Source organism: Danio aesculapii, chromosome 14 (assembly GCF_903798145.1).
Source record: "Danio aesculapii chromosome 14, fDanAes4.1, whole genome shotgun sequence".
Lineage (NCBI taxonomy): Eukaryota > Metazoa > Chordata > Actinopteri > Cypriniformes > Danionidae > Danio > Danio aesculapii.
The window spans coordinates 23,712,382-23,735,170 of record NC_079448.1 but is presented as its reverse complement, the minus strand read 5'-3'; the positions used below and the strand labels follow the sequence as shown (position 1 = coordinate 23,735,170).

At 36.9% G+C, this 22,789-nt stretch overlaps 1 protein-coding gene across 1 annotated transcript; it reads right to left on the bottom strand.

Annotated features, from left to right (window-relative positions):
• Positions 1–347: 347 nt before the first annotated feature.
• Positions 348–22,789, bottom strand: LOC130240341 (C-terminal binding protein 1). The gene is made up of 11 exons (XM_056471815.1): positions 22,672–22,789; positions 21,601–21,655; positions 19,764–19,907; positions 9,172–9,326; positions 8,955–9,099; positions 8,669–8,875; positions 7,466–7,680; positions 6,074–6,204; positions 5,583–5,710; positions 3,952–4,072; positions 348–3,870 (listed from the first exon to the last, which is right to left on the bottom strand). Exons 3-11 carry the CDS (start codon positions 19,819–19,821, stop codon positions 3,681–3,683), a joined length of 1,350 nt encoding a protein of 449 aa, XP_056327790.1. The 5' UTR covers positions 19,822–19,907; positions 21,601–21,655; positions 22,672–22,789; the 3' UTR covers positions 348–3,680.

Here is a 22,789-nt window from a genome sequence, read left to right as displayed (position 1 = left end):
ACAGATTATATATGAAATATTACATTTAAAAGTTGCTCCATAACAAATTTTAACACTGATGGCAAAACTAAAATAGTTTAGTTTTAGTTTGAGAGTAGTGTCAGACGATCCTACAGAAATCTTTAATATGCTGCAGATCCGGGGCTCAAGACAATTGCCAATATTTTAAGGAAACCATAAAAATAAAAAGATACTTCATAATGTGTAACTCTTAAATGTGACTTGAGTTTGTCCTGCATAACAGTATTAAATTGGTAAGTCTAAGCAAAACATCTCAAATACAGTTATACTTTGACCTTAGAGTTCAGCTTCTCAATTGATGTCGGGAAAGAGCGAGCGACCAATGGTTTAATCTTTAGGATTTTATTAAAATACCTTGTGGAATTTACCATCAGAGGTTACCATCACAAACATGATTGTTTTCTAATAAAAAAGTAAACAAAAACAAAAGTAAAGCTTAAGAGCCTAGTTACAGGATTTTTTTTTGTCATTTTTTACTTTTTTTTTTGCAGTCTGGTGATGGAGGGGGGGGGGGGGGGGGGAAATCAATTCACAACAAAAAGGTAAGAGAAAGGAATAAAAAGTTCACATGTTGTAAAAATACATTTCCCAACTTCAACATTACACGCAGTTCTATTAAAACATTCATTCTTGTGTTGTTAGGTGTCAGTGCGACAAATATGCAAAAAAAAAAAAAAAAGGAGCAGAAGAGAGAGAGAGAGATAGTAAGGAAAAGTATCACAGAGAAAGACACTCACTGTTGAAAGATGGACTGTGTAAGAGAGCTCTGGAGATCTACACCGTGATCTTCGTTCAGATGGAGGAAGTGTGTGTGGAGCTGGCGGCTGTAGGATATGTTGTGTATCTGAACCCTGAGAGAGAGAAACTGACTGCTCCAAGTCTATATCTGTCCTCTCCAGCCTCCCTTCATGGACTACCACACGGGGAGCTCCTGAAAGCGTCTTTCATAGCGCCCGAGCATTTCACACCTCAAAGTGAAAGCCATTTGTGTTCTGCAAAAATAAGCATCAGAGCAACTTACGGCTAAAGAAAACAGCTTCCTCTCTCTTACATGTGTGTTTGCTGGGGTAAGAACGAGAATCACCAAGCCTATGACATTAAGGCAGCGAGGAGACCACGGGACGCCGAGGGTAAAAAAATGGAACGAGACTCATCTTGAAATGTTTCAATACAACATGTCGAACACTGAATGACACAAACTAGATCAAAAAGGGTCTCATTTCTTGGTTGTAACACACAGTGCACATCTCATATCAAAGCTTGATGACTGCAAAGAAACACCACGATAATGCTAGAAGAAATTCAAAAATGCTGTAGTACGGGGACATTTTTACAGAGCAGCTATAAAGTGTTACGAATAAAGGGTGTCAATTCAGTCTAGGAAAAGCTGCACGTCACTCAAAACTCAACGTCAAAGTGTGGCCAATGGGAAAGCGAGGGGGGCAGGGCCTGAAAACCATGCATTAATCCATTAGGATTGACGATTGAGGGCGATGACCATCTGGGGACACTTACGACTATCTAAAACGGGCTGTTCGTACACCGCAAAGAATCCCCATTCGCACTCATTTCCAAACAGCTTCAGACCCCCTTTTGTTTCATATATTAGCATACATCTTGACCGAGACATGAAACTGTGCTCCTTTATACAGAAAAATACAAAAATCACAGATCGAGAACTATCTAGAGCTAAAGCCTGAGATTCAAACTACATCTAACGAACCAATATAGACATCCTATGCATGGAGAAAAGGAAACAAAGCTTTATTTCGACATCTGTGAATGAAAAACTGATGTTCTGGATAAGCAGTCACACACTTTCGCATACATGCAGACGCATACACACCCTCTCATGAGCTTAAAAAAAAAAAAAAAGCTGTACAAAGCGAGAAAGATTTGAGCTTACATTCAATATCTGTTACTGAGGTACTAGAAAGGCCTTTCTCTTCAGACAGAACGCTAATCGAGACACTCTCCTACCTTCTTTGGAAAGCAACCAGCGTTTCAGTGACCTAGCTTTTACATTCTTTCCACCTTATCTTCTGTGCTCTAAATGGTGAATACGTGGAGAGGGCTGATATTATCGATGCCCATGCAAACGTCAAGCTCAGAGTATGAGCAGCTTTTAATTCGGTGCGGCCCATCCTGAGTTTTCTGGAAGAGTGACAATGAGCGACGGATGGAAGAGCCCACGACAGGTCTGCTAAACTTTCACTGTGCAAGCATCAGCTGAGCGAGGATTAATTATCTGTGAACCTGAGGGGGGAAAAAAAGCAAGTTATCGACACCTGCTGGTCATCAACGGTACTACCGCCTCCATAGCTCACTTAAACCTCCCAGGGAAGGTGGATGAAACGGTTTATATCAGGTTTGTACGAAAATGTGTTTGTGAGTTTAAGAAATCGTGTTCAGAGTTTAAGTGCCTTGTTGGAAGTAGGAAGGGCCGGGCGGATGCGCTACACAGTGATTTCATGAGAGCTGAAGACACGAGCGGAGATATGAAGGGTGGACATGCCTCGCTGCGTCACAAAGAGAAGGCCTAATCGGAAAAAGGAGGCACAAGGAGGAAGTACAGCAAGATATAATCCAGGACAGAGAGAAGATATGGAAAACAAGGCAAATATTCTTCAAATGGCTAAGAATAAAAAAAGGTGCCAATATTTTCAGCTTAGCTATGGTGGATCTCAGTACGAGTCAAGCGGAGGTCAATGTTGTGATAAGAGCATCTCCAGTTTTTGTTTTGTGGGAAGTTTTAAGGTGTCTCAAATCTCACAGATATATCTTATGCTATACACTTTGTCAAACGAATATGGCTTTGTTTGAAACTGTATGAAGTTGACTCCCATCGTTATCAAGCTGTTCTCAAAGAGGGACACAATGGGATTTCAATGACACGGTTATGCAAACGCTGTAAACCCTAAAGTGGAGCACACGATGAAATCCCCAACAGCTCTGGAGGTCAATCTCTTGTTTTCTGTTAAGAGACAAAAAGGATGGGCATTTCTAGAAGATGCCTTCCACATGAAGAGAGAGTGAGAGGAACGTGAAACATCTGAGCTCTTCCCGTGGGCCGAGTTACTCTCAGCTACAGGCCATCACCATTAGCCTTGATCTCCGTTATTGAACACCAGCTGGGAAACAAACACTGATGGCTGTTGAATTTAACGGTGTGAGCCAGCTGTAACTCTGTTTTGACGATCAAACGTTGCTGAGATGGGACGAGTTAAGAAGGTTTTACAAATGTATGCTAAGTGGAGGATGGGCAGGGGATGAAGGAAAGAAAACAAGGTCCATGCGTTTATTTCCACGCTGTTAAAACAGATAAGAATAGAACAGAAATGTAAGAAACACTACTCGGAAAACAAACTCCAACTAGTCCAGAGTAGATACAAAGCAAAGGAACTGGGATTTCGAAGTTTAGAAATAAGTGTGTATCAACCCAATTATTGAATCCTTGAGAGAAGTTATTGCTTTCTGCCAAAGTGAACAACAGAGAATACAGCGAGTGGAAATGAGGGTACGTTTGGGGTAGAGGGTGTCACTCCTGGGTTGTACACGTGTTCTGTTGGACTGGGGTGACCCGAGGTCACATCAAAAGCAGGGGTGTAAGTCCCACTGAAAGGGCACCGATCAGGGCGAAGATGGAATGTGCTGGGATGCTATTGGTCGGAAGGGATGTCTCTGTCTGCCTCGGCCTTGGAGGGTTGCCCGGGGGAAGGGGTATGAGGTGGGTGTGAGACCGGGGCGATGGCGTGGGCCAGGGGTAGAGATCCAGCCACAATGCCCTCCACTCCTGCCCCGGCTCCGGGCAGCCCACCCGCTGCTACGCCAATCAGCCCTGCAGGGAACCTACAACAAAGGGAGTCGTGCTTAGAAACACACAGCCAAACTGCAGACAGACTAAAGGCAGTCAGGTGCAGGTATAGTCACCTATAGGCTGCAGCTCCATTAAGTTCAGAGTGCACAGTGGTGGCCTCCATAGATGGCCACTGAGAGGCTGCCATCAAATACTCCTTATTCACACAGTTCTTCAGACTGTCTGGGATACGACCTGCACAAGAGAGCATGGGGTTAAAGGTGAAGACCTCCTATCAGAAAACACAGGCTGTGGTTAATCAATCATTTATGCATTAACCAAAGAAACAGTTAGGGAATTGTGGGCTATTTATGCTGTTAGATGAACTACAGTGGAAGAATTTTAAGCTCCGTAAATTTCAGAGTGTATAGATTTCGGAAATGACTTCTCAAGGAGGTCAAGCCAAAAACACTGGGATATTAAAGAAAACTAATTTATCTCAGCAAGAACAACTATTTTAATACATTGTTGGAGCATATGGAAACAATATACCATGGTATAACAAAAAATGTTTCTTTGTTACGAAAATAAACAACTACTTTCTATATGAAACAGGAAGACTTTCTGTGTGGAGTTTGCATGTTCTCCCTGTGTCACCTCACTCTGGCTATTCCAGTTTCCCCCAACAGCCAAAGACATGAAGGTTCAATCATTAAAATATGCTAAATTGCCCCTTTTCTAACATGTGTATAAAGAAAGACTTGTGTGTGGATTATCAAAATTAATATATAGTCATGGATTCTGGAATAGCATTTAGAAAACTGACAGATTCTTGCCAATTTATTTATATCAGTGGTGCTATATTGTTTCCATATGCTCTTTAACAAGTTATAAGAAAAGTGTTTTTATATCCTGGTGCGACCACCTGTTATAATATCACACACATGAAGTATCAGTAAGCTCTGAAACTTATGGACAAAAAAATAATTCAGAAGACGACAGCAGCCACACTGAGAACTTTGGCAGTTTAACCATATATTTGCATGAATTTCACATTAAGAATCTACAGCAAGTTTTTAATATAACTTAATATTAAAAATCATGCAAAATATATGCCAAACTGCCAATACAAAATGTAGCAAAATGGTTACTTTTTTTGCTTTCTACCAAGTTCTTATTTAAAGCCATCAATAAGTGTTTAAACATGCGGTTTGAAAGTTCAAGAAAAGCTGGACCACAATAATATTCTTATAAATAAAAAGCAAAAACTCTGGCCTCACTACAGGTCTTAGGCTTATTTACTTTACACAATTACGGACTACATATAACTTTTAAATTGTGGACAGCAAAGACGACAAACAGATGGTAAAAGATACATAAATAAATCAACCCTCTTTATTAACGCCTTATCAGTAGTTGGTGATGTTACTTTGCAAAAGAAACACCAAGTGCATGTGCACATCCAATCCAGTAGTCCACCATTGTTCTTTTGCATGTCAACTACTCTGTCATGTGTATAGACTCAAATCGAGACAATAATAGTAAAATTGCACTTTAAAACCATATTCCTACATTTTTTGACTTTGTCACAAGTCATTTAACTCACTCGAAGCCTGCTGTTATGTACTGGCAGATAATGATTATTTAAATATTATAGATTTCTGTGAGAAATGAACAGTGAATGAGTAAACAAGTGTGTATTCCTTTCCTGAGCAGACCCTGGGAACAGGCAGAAGCAGATAGTGAACACCTGGGGTTGTCTGACCTGTGATGGCTCTGCGCACCTCCCGCGCCGCCTCCTCTCGGGCCTCAATAGAGGCCTGTTCACTGTACCAGGATGTGTGTGGGGTACAGATAAGATTAGGGGCATCCTTCAGTGGGCCCTGAGAGAAACTGTTGAAGGAGGAAAACTTAGATTGTCACAACAAAAATAAAAACAACATCCAACATGGGGCCTCTCAAAGACCTGCTGTTCAATTTAAATTTTGTAGCACATTCTTAAAATGACTTTCACTGCTTGTTTAAAATTAGTTGAACCAACGCTATTCTCCTCTTTTTTTGGCAACTTAATCGTTTTATGTTCAAACCACCTAAATTAGTAAAAAACCATTAAGTTACCTTAATCGATTTGTGTTGACAACATGAAGGAATTGTGTGAAACCCAACATTTTTTATAGTAAGAAGTCCTGAGACCAATACTGTGTCAGTAAAATAAATGTCAGAAATGTGAAAGTTAGACGATGTGCTTCCCCTCACCTGAAGGGCTCTGTCTCGTGGACGTCCAGTGCTGCTCCTCGTATTCTGCCCTCTTTCAGAGCCTGAGCCAGAGCTTTCTCATCCACAAGACCACCACGCGCAGTGTTCACAAGGAAGGCGCCTTGACGCATCTATACGAAAGCAATGATTTATATTAAAATTATGCCAAATCTCAATTCAAAGATGTGCACAAAAATGCACTAGTGTTGTTAATTGTGATTAAAAAAAAAACAAAAAACAACAACAAGGCAAACCAAAGAAGCTTTTTTTCTAAACATAGCTCCAGAGCACCTTCCATTGCGAAAAACGAGGTATAACAGGCACATGCACGTCCTTTTAGAAATGAAATCTCTACAATAATGCGTAATGTAATTTATTTAAATTATACATTTTTTATCTTGCACACAGTTCTACATCTGCATTCAAACGTTTTTTCTATAACATTTTTTTTTCAGAAAGTCATGATTTGCACTCATTAAATAATTACTTTGTACTTTATTTTACATTCTTAGGGGATACAAAACACAGACGTTTCCTTACAATGCATTTCTCAGTGCGTGACCCACTGTACCGAAACGCCTGTGTTTAGATCCCCTAAGAATGTAAAAGAAAAGCTATACAAAGTAATTGTTTAATGGAGTGCAAATCATGACCTTCTGAATAATATGATTAACTAGATTAGCACACCAAAAAAAAATTTACAAAGTGCAAGCGCACAGCGCAAACTTCATTACTGAATGTGATTCTATAAAATTTATGCCATAATAATAAACACAAAGAGATGCATCAAATATGGGAAAAAATAAATGTACAGCCATATTTAACAAAAACACTGTTCTGCTTGATCTATTTAGCATCACTACTCATTTAGAGCATTAAACAAATTGCATAACTGCCCAGCAGGTGGCGCAATGCACTCAGAATGCAAATCACTAATTTAACAAGTAGTAGTTTGACAAGCCCCTTATTGTCAATTCACCAGATCTCCACTGTGAATTAGAAACTAAAAACCAAGTGCAAGTGCTTTAAATCATTCAACTGTTCATGTGATCATTTAAACATGTTTCTAGAATACTTCCACCTTTTTTCACAGCACATTATTTTACATTCAAATGTGTTCACCGAACAGCAGCATCCACAGTAATTGAATATTTTAAAAACAACAACAACAACAACAACACTCAAGTACTTTTGTTTAAATAAAACAATACTTGACCTCTAGCAATTTATTTTGGGAACTCCGTATGAAAAATTGAGGCAGATTGTGCTCATAACTAGGAATTCAAGTCCATTCTGGAATCCAAACAATCCATAATCCAATGCTCAATTTTCAAGATCTATTCAGCTCTCATATAAAGCACATGACTCAAACTCATATGTCTTCATTCTTACCTGTTTGATGGTGAAGTCATTGATAAGGTGGTGGTTGTGTTCGTTTAGGCTGCAGTGTAGCGAGACACAGTCCGAGTGCATGAGCAGGTCCTGTAGTGTCGCCATGCGCTGGAGCCCTAGTGATCGCTCCACTCCATCAGGCAGGTACGGGTCATAGAAAATCACTCCAAAACCAAAGGCTTTTGCCCTCAGAGCCACTGCCTGCCCCACACGTCCTAAAATCAGCATTTAGAAAACAAATGGCATCAGATCAGGTTTTTAAAATCACATTACTACTCACAAAACCCAGAAATTTCAAGGAAAAAATCTAAATAAGACTCACTAATAAATAGAGGAAAGAATTTATAAAATTTAAAATTATACTTCCTCAGTTTGGGGAAAAAAGATCACTTCTCTTCTTACTCTAACTCTTATTTCTCCAAGCAGTTATCAGTTCCGGTGTGTATATTGCTTCTTCAATCCCTTAATACCCACTCATTTGTAAGTTGCTTTGGATATGAGTGTCTGGTAAATGACTACATGTAGTTGATTAATAAAAAATTATTGAAATAAAAAAAAAAAATACATACATGCTATGGGCTTAGAAGCATTGCAATAGCTTGCATTAAAAACATACATGTAAATATTCCAGTAAAAATGTTTGCCAGGTCACAATGACCAGTTTTTCTTGTACTTACATTTTACAGGCTATTAACAGCAGAGTTATACTTTTTATTTTACCATGTTTTTAAAAACAACGTCACATTTGGTAACCAATATATGAACAAACGCTTAGTAAAAACTCCAGAAATATGAAAGAAATAAAACTGTAACATTTTGGTGACTTTGAAGTGGTAAAACAGATTTCTGGCGGACTATGAAGTAAAACTAGAAAAACTGGCATTTTAAACGGATTAACCTCAATTAATTCAAACTAACCTGAAGGCATAAACAGATAACATGGAATAAGTTAAACAATTTAGTGTTAAAACGACAAAAACTCAATGAATCAGGATAGAAAGAAAAGAAAAATTATGCGTCTTAAATCTCCTTTATATAGTGAAATATTCTGGATACAATTTTATACCAAGTTAATAAACTTATACTCCAGTAATTTTACATTTGCAGAGTGTAAAAGGGCTGTCAGCTGTCTACTTAACTGGTCTAATTCTCCTTCCAGCACTGATTCATGTTGCCCTCTGATTAAATCACATCAGGACTCACCCAGTCCAATGATGCCCAGCGTTTCTCCTCGAATACGCGCTGCGCCTCCGGCTACCTCCCGGATCTGCTCTACGCTGGAGGCTCGGGTGCCCTCACGCAGTGCCTGATGCATCCAAGTGACGCGGCGGTACAGATTCAGAATTAGACACATGGCAGTGTCTGCCGTCTCCTCCACAGATGCAGCTGGCACATTACACACTGCTATACCTGTTGAAGACACAGATCCAGTTGGACTAAAACGCATTCAATCCAACAAGATCCTTCACAATGCAGGAACAAAACTCACCAAGCTCTGCTGCAGCTTTAATATCAACGTTGTCAAACCCACTACCGATCCTCACAATGACCCTGAGGCCTTTGAATTTGTCCAGATCGTCTCGTGAGAGTGTAATGGTGTGGTAGAGCAGAGCAGCAACAGCCTCATTTAGGACCTACAGCACAAAAGTCTCATGAAACTCACTGTATTGACTGTAATGAACATGGAAAAATCCCTATGACGATACCTTCTCGTGGATCTCTTGGGTGGACTGGGCATCGCAGAAGGCCACAGTGGCCACGTCCTTCAGGATGGGCATCTCCACTGTACAGTCCCGTCCATCCAGCAGTGCCACCAGAGGACGAGGGTGCATGGGGCCATTGAGGATGGGTGGTCGAATGCCTGCAGGACACCAAAAGCAAGATTTCTTTAATTTACCGGAAACTCAAACAGCTTATCAATTAACTACAGTTCTAGTGACATCCCAAAACACAAAATTAACCCGTTTGCATATACCTACAAGCAAACATTTACTTAAAATCACAGCAGTAAACCAGAAGCTTTGTACACTAGCAATGTTAAAGGGATAGTTCACCCCCAAATTTTATTTGTTCATCCTCAATTGGTTATAAACTGAGTTTTTCTACTGTTGAACGCAAAAGCAGATATTTTGAAGAAAGCTGGAAGCTATTTGTTGTTCCTACTATGGCAGTCAATGGTTACAGGTTTCCAGCTCTCTTTAAAATATCCTGTTTTGCAATCAACAAAAGAAAAACTCAAACATGTTTGGAACAAGTGAGAGTAAATGACAAATTCCATTTTCTAGGGTGAACTATTCTTTAAACAACCATAGCATCTCCAACCAAGATGACATTTACCACAAGCATCATTAAATCAGATGAGGTATAAACACATGATCGGTTCACCGATTCTAAAGGCCTTCTAATTCTCTTTCATTAGCACTTAGCCAATAGTTAAGCAGCATTAAACACATTTCTGTAAAAAGCCTAAAGCATAATAAGACACAAAACCAAATATTCCCCAGTATTTCAAGACTATCAATTTCTTTACAAAACAGATGCTATCGATGACTTGAATCAACAAATATCTATATTAAATGACACAGAACTATTACACCCTCCCCCCTCCTCCAAGAAAATACCTTATATTTTCAATGTTAATGGCCTGACAAATTCCTGGAATGCATTTTATGATTGTTGCCATTATGAGGCAAGACAACAGCCCCTAACAACCTCAGGGTCCATCCCCACCCCCCCAACCTGACAAACGAAAGTGTGAGCAGGGGATGGAGGGATTGAGAGAGGGAAAAAGATGAGGAAAGGGGGCAGGGAGTCTTCACATGACTCATAATGACCTACATTCAGCAGACTGGAAGCTACATTATCTTTGTCTCCATCCTTCAAAAGTACCTACTTCTGGTCTAATACAGCAAATATGAACTTATTAGTAGAGTAAACAAGCCATTTTATTCAGCAGTTCGATGATAAAGCCCGCAAGGAGCCATACACGTTTAATGACACCTGAAAATCCACATTTATTCACTATAATGTAATTCCCAAGCTTCTTTTATGATCATAAATAATAATACTATTCAATATGACAATATTCAAATCGTATGGACAAAATTAAGTCTCTAGCATTTATTCAGTAAAAAAATACATTTACAGAATTTTAAGAAATTTAACGAGAGCAATATTGCACGCCATTAAAGGGATGTAAACAGAAATATGAATAACAGCATTGTGTAAAAGTTGAAAGTAAAAGCCAATCTTGAAAATTAAATGTTTATATTATGCATTTTATTAAGCAATATTTTTGCCGGATTTGTTGATTACAGGTGATTTACACTGTATTAATATTTATTTTTTGTATTTCTACATTAATCTAATAATTGCCCTGTAATTAAAATTAAAATGAGAAATAGGATCACACGAGTAAATCTGAGTAATGTGGTCAATATATTTATTATCTAATAATTTACATAAAATTGGTAGTAGGTTTGCACAATATATCGTTTGAACATCGATAATGCAATGCGTGCGTCTGCAAGTCACATCGCAAGACATGCAATATCGAGTTAGGATTATAGACGACCAGAAAACACAGGTCAAAAACACACAAGATTTGTGGAGACACTGCAGAATTGAATCGTTATAGAGAATGTTAACCATCTGCATGTGTTTTAGGGCCTGTGACTGACTGTGTGAGCATTCAAAGAGAGTTTAAAGCATTTCAGTAGTGCATAAAGATTAAAAAAATATATTAATTTGATTAAATTATTGGTTTGGTGAAGACTATACAGTGATTTTTTTTTACATTTGATTATTCCATTTCTGTACCTGAATACTGTTGCTCTCTCCAGAAAGCACGGTTTATTTAACTTCAATATTTGCCCTATTGTGTTTATGACTGTACTTTATGTATATAATAAATTACATTAAAATATATTTATTTTACTCCCTTACAAAATCATCCCATGTAATGACTTTGCAAATAAAGGTATTCAAGTCATCTGGTGACATTATATTGCCATTTATAATAATAATAATAATAATAATAATAATAATAATAATAATAGATTATAATAAATAATAAACAATTCAAGGTTAAAAGAACGTTAATATCGTACAGCCTAATATAATAGTATTATATATTGTTATCAGGATATGATACTTATCACCCAGCCCTAATTAATATTATTAAAAATATTGGGAGCAAAAGAGTGTGACCATTGACTTCCAAAGCATGTACAAATACACGTTAAACTTATTTGTGAAACAAAATTTATTACACTTTATTTACACAAATGATTTTTTTAAACACTACTTTGAAAAAACATGACGAAAATCACTTTCAACTTTATACCTTTGAAAGTGGTTTTCTAAAAGGTAACATGAACATTTGGAGTTCTGCATTGTTCTGTTGCATTATATTCCATCACACTGAAATTTATTTAGCACAGCCCTATGTAGAGATCCAGGAAATTCAGAATAACGCACATGTGTCTTGTCCTTAAGAAACATGTTTAATCGGGTGTCAAGCTGTCCATTTTAGTACTTGTACAATAGAAGATGCCTGGAAAAAGCCCATCACAAATGATTAAGCATACACAAGTAATATTTGTCCATTATAAGAAATATAACTTCTTATATATATATAAAAAAAAATAAAAATTAGATGCAGGTTACATAAAATAATGCCGGGCACAAGTATGCATAATGTACACTGCAAAAATTCCTTTACGTTGTCCCAACACAAAGTTAGCTTAATTGTTTTTACAAATTATAATAGATTTAACATCCGTTTAACAAGCTGTCTGTCAAAAAAAAAAAAAAACAGTCAATTCAGCTTAAATATTAATCTCAACAAGCAGCAAAAATATTGTGTAGTCTTAAAAGCTTTCCAATAATTAATAAACCTGCTTAAAATGCTAAATTGACCATATAAGGCACATGACAGAGACAATCTTGTCTTTTCACAAAGCAATTTAGAAACTATGAATGCTGACTGTATGAAAGAGTCTTAGTACACAGTCACAATTGACTGAGGGGGAGAAAAAAAAAAAAAAAAGCGCTGGCATTTTTATACCAGAGCTGCACATTTTTTTCAAATCAGTGGGTTAAAAAGATGATATATCAGACAATGAGGAACGTCTGTCAGTTACAGCCGTACACAGAAGAAAAAAAAAAAAAAGAACAGGAAAGACATTTCTTTATAAATGCAAAAAAATAAACAAAATCCAGCTTGGGACGAATTTCCGAAATGTACAACACAACAGGACTCCTGGGATGAGACACGAGAGGATGCAAGACGAGAACGCAATTGATTGTATCATCAGACTTCCGTCATGCATCAAGGACGCACCACGATTAATAACCATTACATATCAAAAACACCTGAAATTAATCACAACCACCAAATCAGTTCATTTAAGTAGAACTAAAAGATTCAGCTCAAGAGATGCAAAGCACAAGCCAGCAGTGTGAATTTTGCCTGCCATATAATGATCTCATCATCACACTTGTCTAAGAATAGCATTGATGAAAAATGTGCAGAACTGTTCATCTAAGAACAAACAAAAGCCTAAAACTAATTACCAAATAGGCATGGGACGATAACAGTTTTCAAGGTAAACCGCACTTTGAAAGTCAAGGTTTTAAACAGCCAAAATATTCTGCTATACCGTTCCGTCGGTATGTGTAAGGTTTTTTACGTTTTGTTTTAAGTGTTTTAAGAAAATAGTATCTCCAGCAGAAAAGATATCCAAAGACGCTCTTATAAATTGTAAAGAAATCAGTGTTTTTGAAACGGTTTGATTTGAATTATTTAGCCTGACATGATTACTGCTCCAAAATATTTTAAATCTTTCTTAAAATAAAATATTTTGTGCTCAAAAGGGAAATAAGTTTTGTTTTTTACTTAGACAATTAAAAATAATATATTTTAGAGCAGTATTTACAATACCGTAAAACCATGATATTGCTATCCAAGGTTATCAAAGTCAGAGTCTTATATGCCCATTACCAAATAATGATACTTGTGTAAAGCACATCTGATGGCCATCTGAACAGCCATGTTACATTCTACGATTTTATAACCCAACACCCCCTCTGCAGCACAGACAGGTGTTGATGCACTAGCAGCTGAAATGCAAGGAAGCTAAATGATCTGATCTCAGCAACAAAAAAAGCTAAACCTATATGACATTCAAATGTATGATACCAAATGTGTCTGGTCAAATTCTATGTATTTATAGTCACATCAGAAAGTTATGTTGAATTTCATATCAAGACTAATAAGGAAAACATTAGAGAACTTCATAATTCAATAAGACAATAAGTCTCTCCAAATAAATATTTCATATACACACAAAGGGTGATTCACACATCAACGACGTTAAGTAAAATTAGATAAGCGTGTACATAAAACATTCAAATGTGCAGAGCTGATTCGAGGGTCTTCGTTCTGAGCACTTGTAAGGTTCATGCTTGTGAATCTGGCGAAGCATGCGTGCATTACATCTATTGCATGAATTATAATTGAGACCAATTTGCTGCCATATTAATGGGGGTGGGGAAAGCCGCCTCAGAGATGCTTGCTAACATTTACACTCAAGCTAATACACTCCTGTGCACAGCTAATGATTAAGGAGCGTGCAATAACGAGGCCTTAGAAGACAAATATTTGCTCTTTCCCTCCAAAAAAAAAAAAAAAGAAAAAAAAAAGAAATCAATGCTCTGTGGAAACACACTGCGGCACAAAGCATTCTGGGGGCAGAATAAACATGATATATAAAACAGGCACAGCGGTGAAGACTAAAATGGCCAAGCAGTGCTCCAGCGTTCTAGCAAGGAACAATGCAAATACTTCTTGCTGTAGGGTCACGGTGAGAACGCCGCTGAGAGCACAGATGCCGTGCGTTGAGCCCGCGCCAGACTGCATGAGAAAGAGAGAGGGCCGCAACACAAGCATGGCCATGCAAACAATGCCATTCATTCAGCGCTCATTTCTCCTCCACTTCACCCCCCTCCCAAACCTTCTCTCGCTCTCCCTCCCTCGCCATTACACCCCCCACATGGTCCTTCCACGCACACACGGTCTCAAGGAGAGGGGGGGGAAGGGTGGGTGGATGATAATACAGCTGCACCACACCCTGCCTCCTGCTTGGCCAACACACACACACACACACACACTCTTGCTCAAGCTGCAAGGACACGCACAAAACGCAGCAAAAGGAAAATTACGCCTACTTCAGCCACCACACCCATTGTGAATTACTTGCATTTCATCTTCCAGCCGACACACACACACACGGATACATAAATATAACATCAAAACACAGGTACATGTAAGACCAAACCTTGCATCATGAAATCCACACGCCTGTCTTCTCTCCCCTCCTCTCCTTCTATCGCTCTCTCTCCACCCTTTACAATCAGTGTCAGGCTGTTTTTGCCTGGCAGACACCCATCTCCCATGTCATCCACACTGGCCCCGTCCACCACAGCTGCGGTCCAATCAGATGCCTGGGCTCTGAGTGCCGGCCAACCAGCACAAGCCTCCACGCCATTGACAAGCAGCACTAGAGGCAGTTAGGCAGTTGTTGTTTTTTAAAGAGACAGAGTCTTGTTCTGCTCGCATCTACATGACCCCCGCTCTTCCAAAGAAACGCCTCCGTTATCCTCTCCACCCGCCCCCACGCTCTCTTTTTCCCTGTCACTTGGATAAATATCACTGCCATCTGCAGCTGTAGCAGTATACTGGGTTTAAATATCAGGAAAATGATCTGCGTTTTTTTTTTTTCTCCTTTTTATGGCTACCGTTTTTGCAAATCGAAATTGCTCTGCCAAAACAGATGGCTTTCAAAATTATATATAGTATTTTGTCTGCGGGGGAAAATGACTCGCTTTGCTTAAATAGAAAGGTTTGACCGGAGGCAACTGCTGATGAGATTCACAGCACAGGCTCAAGCTGCCACTTACAATCACTATGTAAATTGCATAAAGGCGTAAGACACTCTCCCTATCTGAATTAGCATTTAAAATGCCACAATTAAGCAGTAAAACACAAGAGGTGGCAATGTATATTTAATACTGTCAAGCAAAGGGCACAACATGAGCTGAGGTTGTAAATTGAGAACCATTTCTCAAACAGCAAAGCATTTCAGATTTTGTTCTGGAATGACTGCCTTTGGACAAAATCGAATTATTGTAAAAAAATATTCAAGAAACTAGTATCAGTAAATGATTAACAATCTATTATCATCTGTAAATAAAGCACCATCTCTATGGCAGCATGACAAAAATAGTTATTAGAAAAATGTGAGGAGCACAAATTAAATCTCCAATACTCCAAAACAAACATCAGCAGAATGTTTTCTTGTGTATTAATACTAGGAAATGCAGTAGTGGCATAGTCATTCAAAATTATGACATCTTTATTCCTTATAATAAACTGCACACATAAAACATACAGCCCAGAAATGCACTGTGAACTGCAATTGTGCAATCAAACAGAGACCAAAGCTTGAAAAATGACCACATGCAGTGTATGAAGAGGGTTCTCAATTTGTCTGGTTATTCAATCGAAAATGCATACAAATATGAATTTGTATACACTCTTCATTTCATAGACATGTATATAGTGATTTAACGGCAAATAGATACTGCACACAGAGCTGTGCAATACATCAATATTCAATTTGATTCTGGCCTCCAACAACAACAACAAAAAAAAGAAAGATAAAATTGCATCATATCATGCCACATTTACAGAAGTCTGCATTTGTTCCTCCACAAAGCCTAATTATACGTGCAAATCAGTAAAATCCTGCACTATAACGTTTGCAGCATGGGAAGCTGGAGTTATTAAAGTGTATTCATTTTTTTCATGTTGCAATAAAAAGAACTGTTCTGTGCGTATGCTCAGCCTCAGAGTCAACTTCAGGATTTTTACAGGTTTTATCAAGTCAAACTTAAGACCTTTTTAAGACCATTTTAAGACTATAATGAAATAAATTTTAGACTTAAACAAGGCTAACTGCTAAAGATGTTTTTACTGACCAAGTTAAAACCTTAAAAACAAATGCAATTGTAAGGAAGATAAATAAACCATCTTAATAAGAGTTAATAAATAAATGTTTCTTAACTTATTGAAATGTATTATTTGTGATTGGGTAGGTGTTGGCCCAATTGGGTATAGCTTTACATGAACATGGAAAAAGGCCCGTTTAAAATGATTCAAGACCTCCAACACAATATTTCAGTGGATTTAAGACTTTTAAAGGCCTAAAATTTAGTTTTTGATATATTTAAGACTTCAAGACCCTGCAGATACCGTATTTTTTGCTCAAGATATCTACCTAAATGATCAAGCATGCAAAAATGTGTCAAAATGTGGCACTTGGTGATTATTCACAATCTCATTTGTTATGTAATAAATGAAAGCAAAGTGTTGAGAATGAAAAAGAAATTGTAACAGTAAACCAGATCTTAAAGTTGCTATATTCCTACTGCAGATTGTGCTCATTATCAATCAAATAACAAAAGACAAAGACAAAATCACTTACTATTCTTGACTAAAGGACATTTGTAGCTTTATAACTGAGGACTTGCTATATACTTTGATATTATTTACCAATTCTGCTGTTTTATGACAACAAAATATATATCTGTGATTGCAACCTTATTAAATATACATTTTGTATAAGTCATATGGACCATAAGCTTTTTAAATAATTATTATTACAACACTGACCCAAATAATCATGATTATGATTTCTCATAAACGAGCAGCCCTAACTGCACATTTCAAAAAGGCAATCGCGCAACTGCTTCACAACACAGTGACCACAAAATAGTATCCATTATAATTTGACTTGGCAAATTTAGAAATCAATAACATCTACATGACCTCTTTGATGTGGAGCCAAAAACATAAAAGGGGCTACAATATACAGCATGCTGATTCATTAATATACAGCCTGTTCCCTTTAATGTGATTATTACACTCCTCTAAAAGAGCAGATGAGAGAATATTCTCTAAATCTAATGAGAACAAGGTTTGCTTTGATTTCATTAAGTTGGACAAGAGTTAGGTTCATTCAGCAGCAATGATCCATAAAATAATGCAAAATTATTTGCAAACATTGTGACCGATGTAATACTGAGCCAGCTACACTACTCATACTCACACCATCTCATACGTTTTGGTCTTGTTCAAAATTAAAGCATTATTGGTAGCTAATTTCTCTCTGATGCATTAAACACCTATATTGAACCTGAGGCAATATTTTGTATTACACCATGTTTTAATAAAAGATAAATGTGATCGCCTTTGCTACGCTTTTAGCTAGAACTTTAATATTGCTCAAATGAATGGAAAAATGAAATGGAAAAAAAAAAAAGTTGTCCTGATGTGTTTTTTCTCACTTGACAACCTGTTTTAGACCACATAAAAAAGATGGACCCTTCAGTTATTTTAGAAGAGTAGAACCTTTCCTTAACATTTTTTATTATTTTCTTTTCCCCCTTTTCTTTCCTTTTATATAAAAATATATAATGTAATTTTATATAATGTGTAAAATATAAAAATATAATTTTATATAATGTGTGCGACAGGTTTACTTTGTTGTCAAAAAAGAAAAAAACTATTTGTACTGCATGTTTCATATCTAACACGTTAAATAGAAACATTTGAGAAAAAATATTTAAAAAAAGTGTAAATTAAAATACAAATCTCCCCAATTACAATAACAAATCCAAGACTGAAAGTTCAACTCAAAACAAAATGCTTCAGGCCTTTGCATCTGATTAATGTGTACAAATCACTGCTTTAAGTGAAACTTAAGTAAACATGGGTCCATTTAGACTACTTGATCAAACAGTGAAGGATTCAGTAGTGCACAACATACCAATGACCAAGTCTTTCATCACAATGAAATAATTACTAATCTAAAAATTAACCAGCAGGTGTCGGGTTGGGGGTCGCTGATCCAATCAATTCCCGATCAAATCAATTAGCAAATCATTTCTGTGCTTGAACTGTCCCATTGTACAGTAGACGCAAATATCATTTCATGCTGGCAATAATGCCCCACTTAATTACAACTGTAATGATGATGTGTTTATGTCAAATATACTACAAATAACATTCATGCTTACACCTAGTGTGTTGAATCATTTTTAAAACCACTTTCAACCACCTTCCTTTTCTTCAAATGTGGGTCTACAGACAGGTGTACTAATGGGCTTCTTAGATCTTTCAATCTAGTTTTTCCAAAGGTTAAAGTCTATGCAAATTCCATGTAAACATAAGAAATGACATGTTATTGACATGCTTGTAGAGTTTGTGTTTGTTATAATCAGGGGTCTCATTTAGAAATGTGACAAACAAAAGGGTCAGAAAATTGCGTGTGCCACTCTTCATACAAAGGTTTTGATCTATAAAGAACAAACATGACAAGAGAATGGACGTAAACTACAAGTAAACATTTAGCATATCACATTAAATCACGCGAGCAATAATCCTTAAAACATTGATGGATTTGTTCTTCAGTATTCGGACTTTCAGCACTGAAAATAAACCACACTAAACTTCAACTCTGAAAACTGAACTGACAGCTTCAATTTACTAGAACTTCTATGTTAAGCTGCTTTGACACAATCTTCATTGTAAAAGTGCTATTGAAATAAACAAGAATTTAATTTAACATCATTTTTTAGTCTACGTTCAATTTATATGCCAAATTATCAACGAGACCCCAGAACTTTTATGTATGCATTTTATTTTTTAATGCCATGTCAGCAAGCAAAGGCTATTTTCATTTTAATAATAAATATACAATAAAAAAATTATTAAAAATTAAATATCAACAAACAAATGAATACTTAAATTAAATAAGATTTAGCACAAATACATAATAAAAATTCTAAAAGTTTTCCTGATGTCACTTTGCTAAGAAAGTCCTTAAGAGAGAGTTCATAAAAAAAAAAAAAAAACAGAACTGTTAAGATGTTTTTCTGCTTTCAAAATAAGCTTACAATTTCTGACATCCAAGTTTAAAAACCTGTTTTAACAACAGATTCAGAACTAAGTAAGTAGTTCAAGAGAAGGTGGTTTTTAGAGACCTTTTAAACATTCACCGTGTGGTCAAAAGAGGACAAGCTAAAAATATTTCACACACCATTCGAGTCTGTATTCACTAGCACTTACGATTAATAAAAATACACCTTAACACCATGCACAAACAAGGCCTAGGAGATGTGTGCAGTTGAAAGTCTATCATTTTATCCGTTTAATAAGGTTGCATCTTCTCACCTTCACAGATGCGGTCCAATCTCTGCCGCTTCACTTTGTGTTTGTCCATCAGAGCCATCGACTGGCAGTTCTTTGATAAGACCAGCTACGTCCACAACGCGACAAGACCGTTCAGTCAAGAAACCACCCGAATACTTAAAACAGCTGCAAAGATTAAATTTACATGTTAAGAATAAGAGAAAAAGAATTATGTCCAACTCTGACCTAGGCATGGGACGAGAACCGTTTTCAAGGTATATCGCAGTTTGGAAGTTACGATTAAAAAAAAAAAAAAAAAAAGCGGCAAAATTTTCTGCTATACCATTCCTAGGGTATTTATATACACCATTTTTTTTATGTTTTAAGTTTTAAACAACAGTATTTCCAGCAGAAAATAGATCCAAGATGCCGTTTTAAATTCAGGGTTCATACACATTTTTTACTACAAAAATTCCATGGCTTTTCCATGATTTTACCAAGCCTTTCAAGTAAATTTTTATGACCTAATGTTTTATGCAATGTCTACATACACGTGGTAAAAGAAAAACAATGCATGCTCAAATTTATTACAGCATAACGTAAAACATGCAGCAATCTATTGAGTTTCAATTTATATCTATTTAAAATTGATTTAGATAATGCTTACACCACACTAATAATGTGAGAGTATGTGATTGGCCAAGGACAGATAAGTCAAGACAACTAACCTATACTCAAGAATACAGATATTTGTTTTCCATGACTTTTCCAAAACTTGGTGGGGTTTTCTGTTTTTCCAAAATTTTTCCAGGCCTGAAAAAATGCCATGTCAAAATTCCATGACTTTTACAGGTTTTTCATGACCGTATGAACCCTGTAAATTGTAATAAAATCTGTGTTTTTGAAACTAATGGACAGCAGAAGTCGATGATTCATTTGAGTTCTTTAGCCTGACATGTTTACTGCTCCAAAATAATATAAATGCATCCTAAAATAAAATATTTTATGTTCAAATGGGGAAAAAGTTGTTCTTACCCAGACAATTAAAAAGAATATGAGCAATTCCATGCAAATGTCAACCTTGCCGTGAAAAAAAAGTTAACCAAAATAGAAAAACAGTTTCTACATTTAACCAAGTATTTCACAGTAATTTGGAAATACTCAAATGTCTCTGTCAGTGTTTACAAACAATTATATTTGATTTACCAAAATCACACAAATGGCAATTTCACATGTGTTACATCCATAACGGAAGTGTCACATCCATAACAATACTTGTTCTTCAAACGCAAAAATACTAAATAAAAAAAATAGTTCTTCATTTGATTAGCATTATTTCTTTTGGGTTGTGCAATTTAATTCACAGAATTTCTACAAAGTATATGGTGTACTGTAAACTCGTATACTTTTTTGTCACATCCATAACGCCTGTTCATTTTCCGATTTTAAAACAAAGTGTTTACAGATTGATCCTTTTCTGCTCGTATAACTCAGTGGTTAGTTGTTTTGGAAAATATAAACAGTTGTTTCAATATAATGTTAACATATACTTTCTATGTGAATTTATGTTTTGAGTTTTTACTGCAAAATGTCACATCCATAACACTGGGATTGCTCATATATTTTAGAGCAACAATCACAATACCGTGAAACTGTTATTTTTATCCAAGGTTATCATACTGTTATCTTATACCAGGTCATGCCTACTCTGATCTAATAATCATGTAAAAATACCTTGTACATTTTCATCTGGTGTAAAACACAACTACCTGTATGTGAAAAGCTACACTGTGAGGCTCGTTTGCGCACATAAAAATAGAGATGATTGAAAATAATAATGATAATAATAATAATAATAATAATAATAATAACCACCTACTTGATGTCAAAGCCGATCAACCACTCAGCTGACGTCACAGTCTTTATAATGGCAGCTGAAGGAGAAAATTAAAACATTATTTATGAAAGAGAACAGAACATGAAGATACAATTAGTAAGTATAATATAAAAACATTAGAACTCCCAGACATTTATAACACAGCCTTGTGTGTTTTCAACAGAAATGACGCCCATTTCACAAGCATTGATCTTGTACCACCTCAAATACTCTAAACGACCGTTTAAAACAAGTTTTTAAAACCATTCAAGGTACATTCTGCACAATTAAACATTCAAATAAAGTGATTGAATGAGGTAAATAAACGTGTTTTACAAACAGTATTAATTAGTGGGTTTGTTTGACGGCTTATTTAAAGTATGAGACAAGTAAAGAATCACAAAGTTACAATTTCTTCAAACCTCTCCCTAAACAGGTCTGTGTAGTGTAGTCCAGCGCAGGAAAACTATATGAAGTGAAATATTGATGAATCCTGCGAGGATATCGCTATCGCCGAGTCTCTCCGCCGGGAATGATCGCGGGACCGCTGAACTCCGCGCGCGGACACTCGGCGAGCGCTAGACCAACGGTTGCAGGCTCAAATACTCACGTTAAACGGCACAAAACTGCGTTTGCGGTCATTCACAACGGAAGCGTCCTAGTTTTGTCGCGTCGCCCGCTCGCAGCAAGTTCTTCAGTTAGCGTTGCGCTAGCTAATTAGCACATGCAGCAAGACACAATGCAACTGACTACACAATTAACCCCAAAACCAGTGGACAAAACAGTTCACGGAAGTCTTACGAACTTATTTTTTGTTTTAAATTAGGAACTAGAACTACATTCGTCGTTAGCAGCGTTGCTCTACTTGCTGTAAAATACGCATTGAGAAAGGCGCTTTGACTGTGGTTGCTAACTGAGCTACCAAACATTAAACACACTCACACATACACATAGTATGAGAGGTACACAGTAATAATAATAACACACCGCAGTCTCTAAGCGCACACAATCGAGAGTCCGATGTGAGTAATGTGTCAAAGATGACCCAGAAACAGAGTAACGCGCCCCACTCACCCGAAAAAAGGCGTCTCTGGAGGTTGATGTACGGGTCAGTGTGGTCACGGTAGGTGAATCAACTCTTCTCCGCTATCACTCGCCATGAAATCTGCACAGAAAAGGAAGTCGAGGCCGC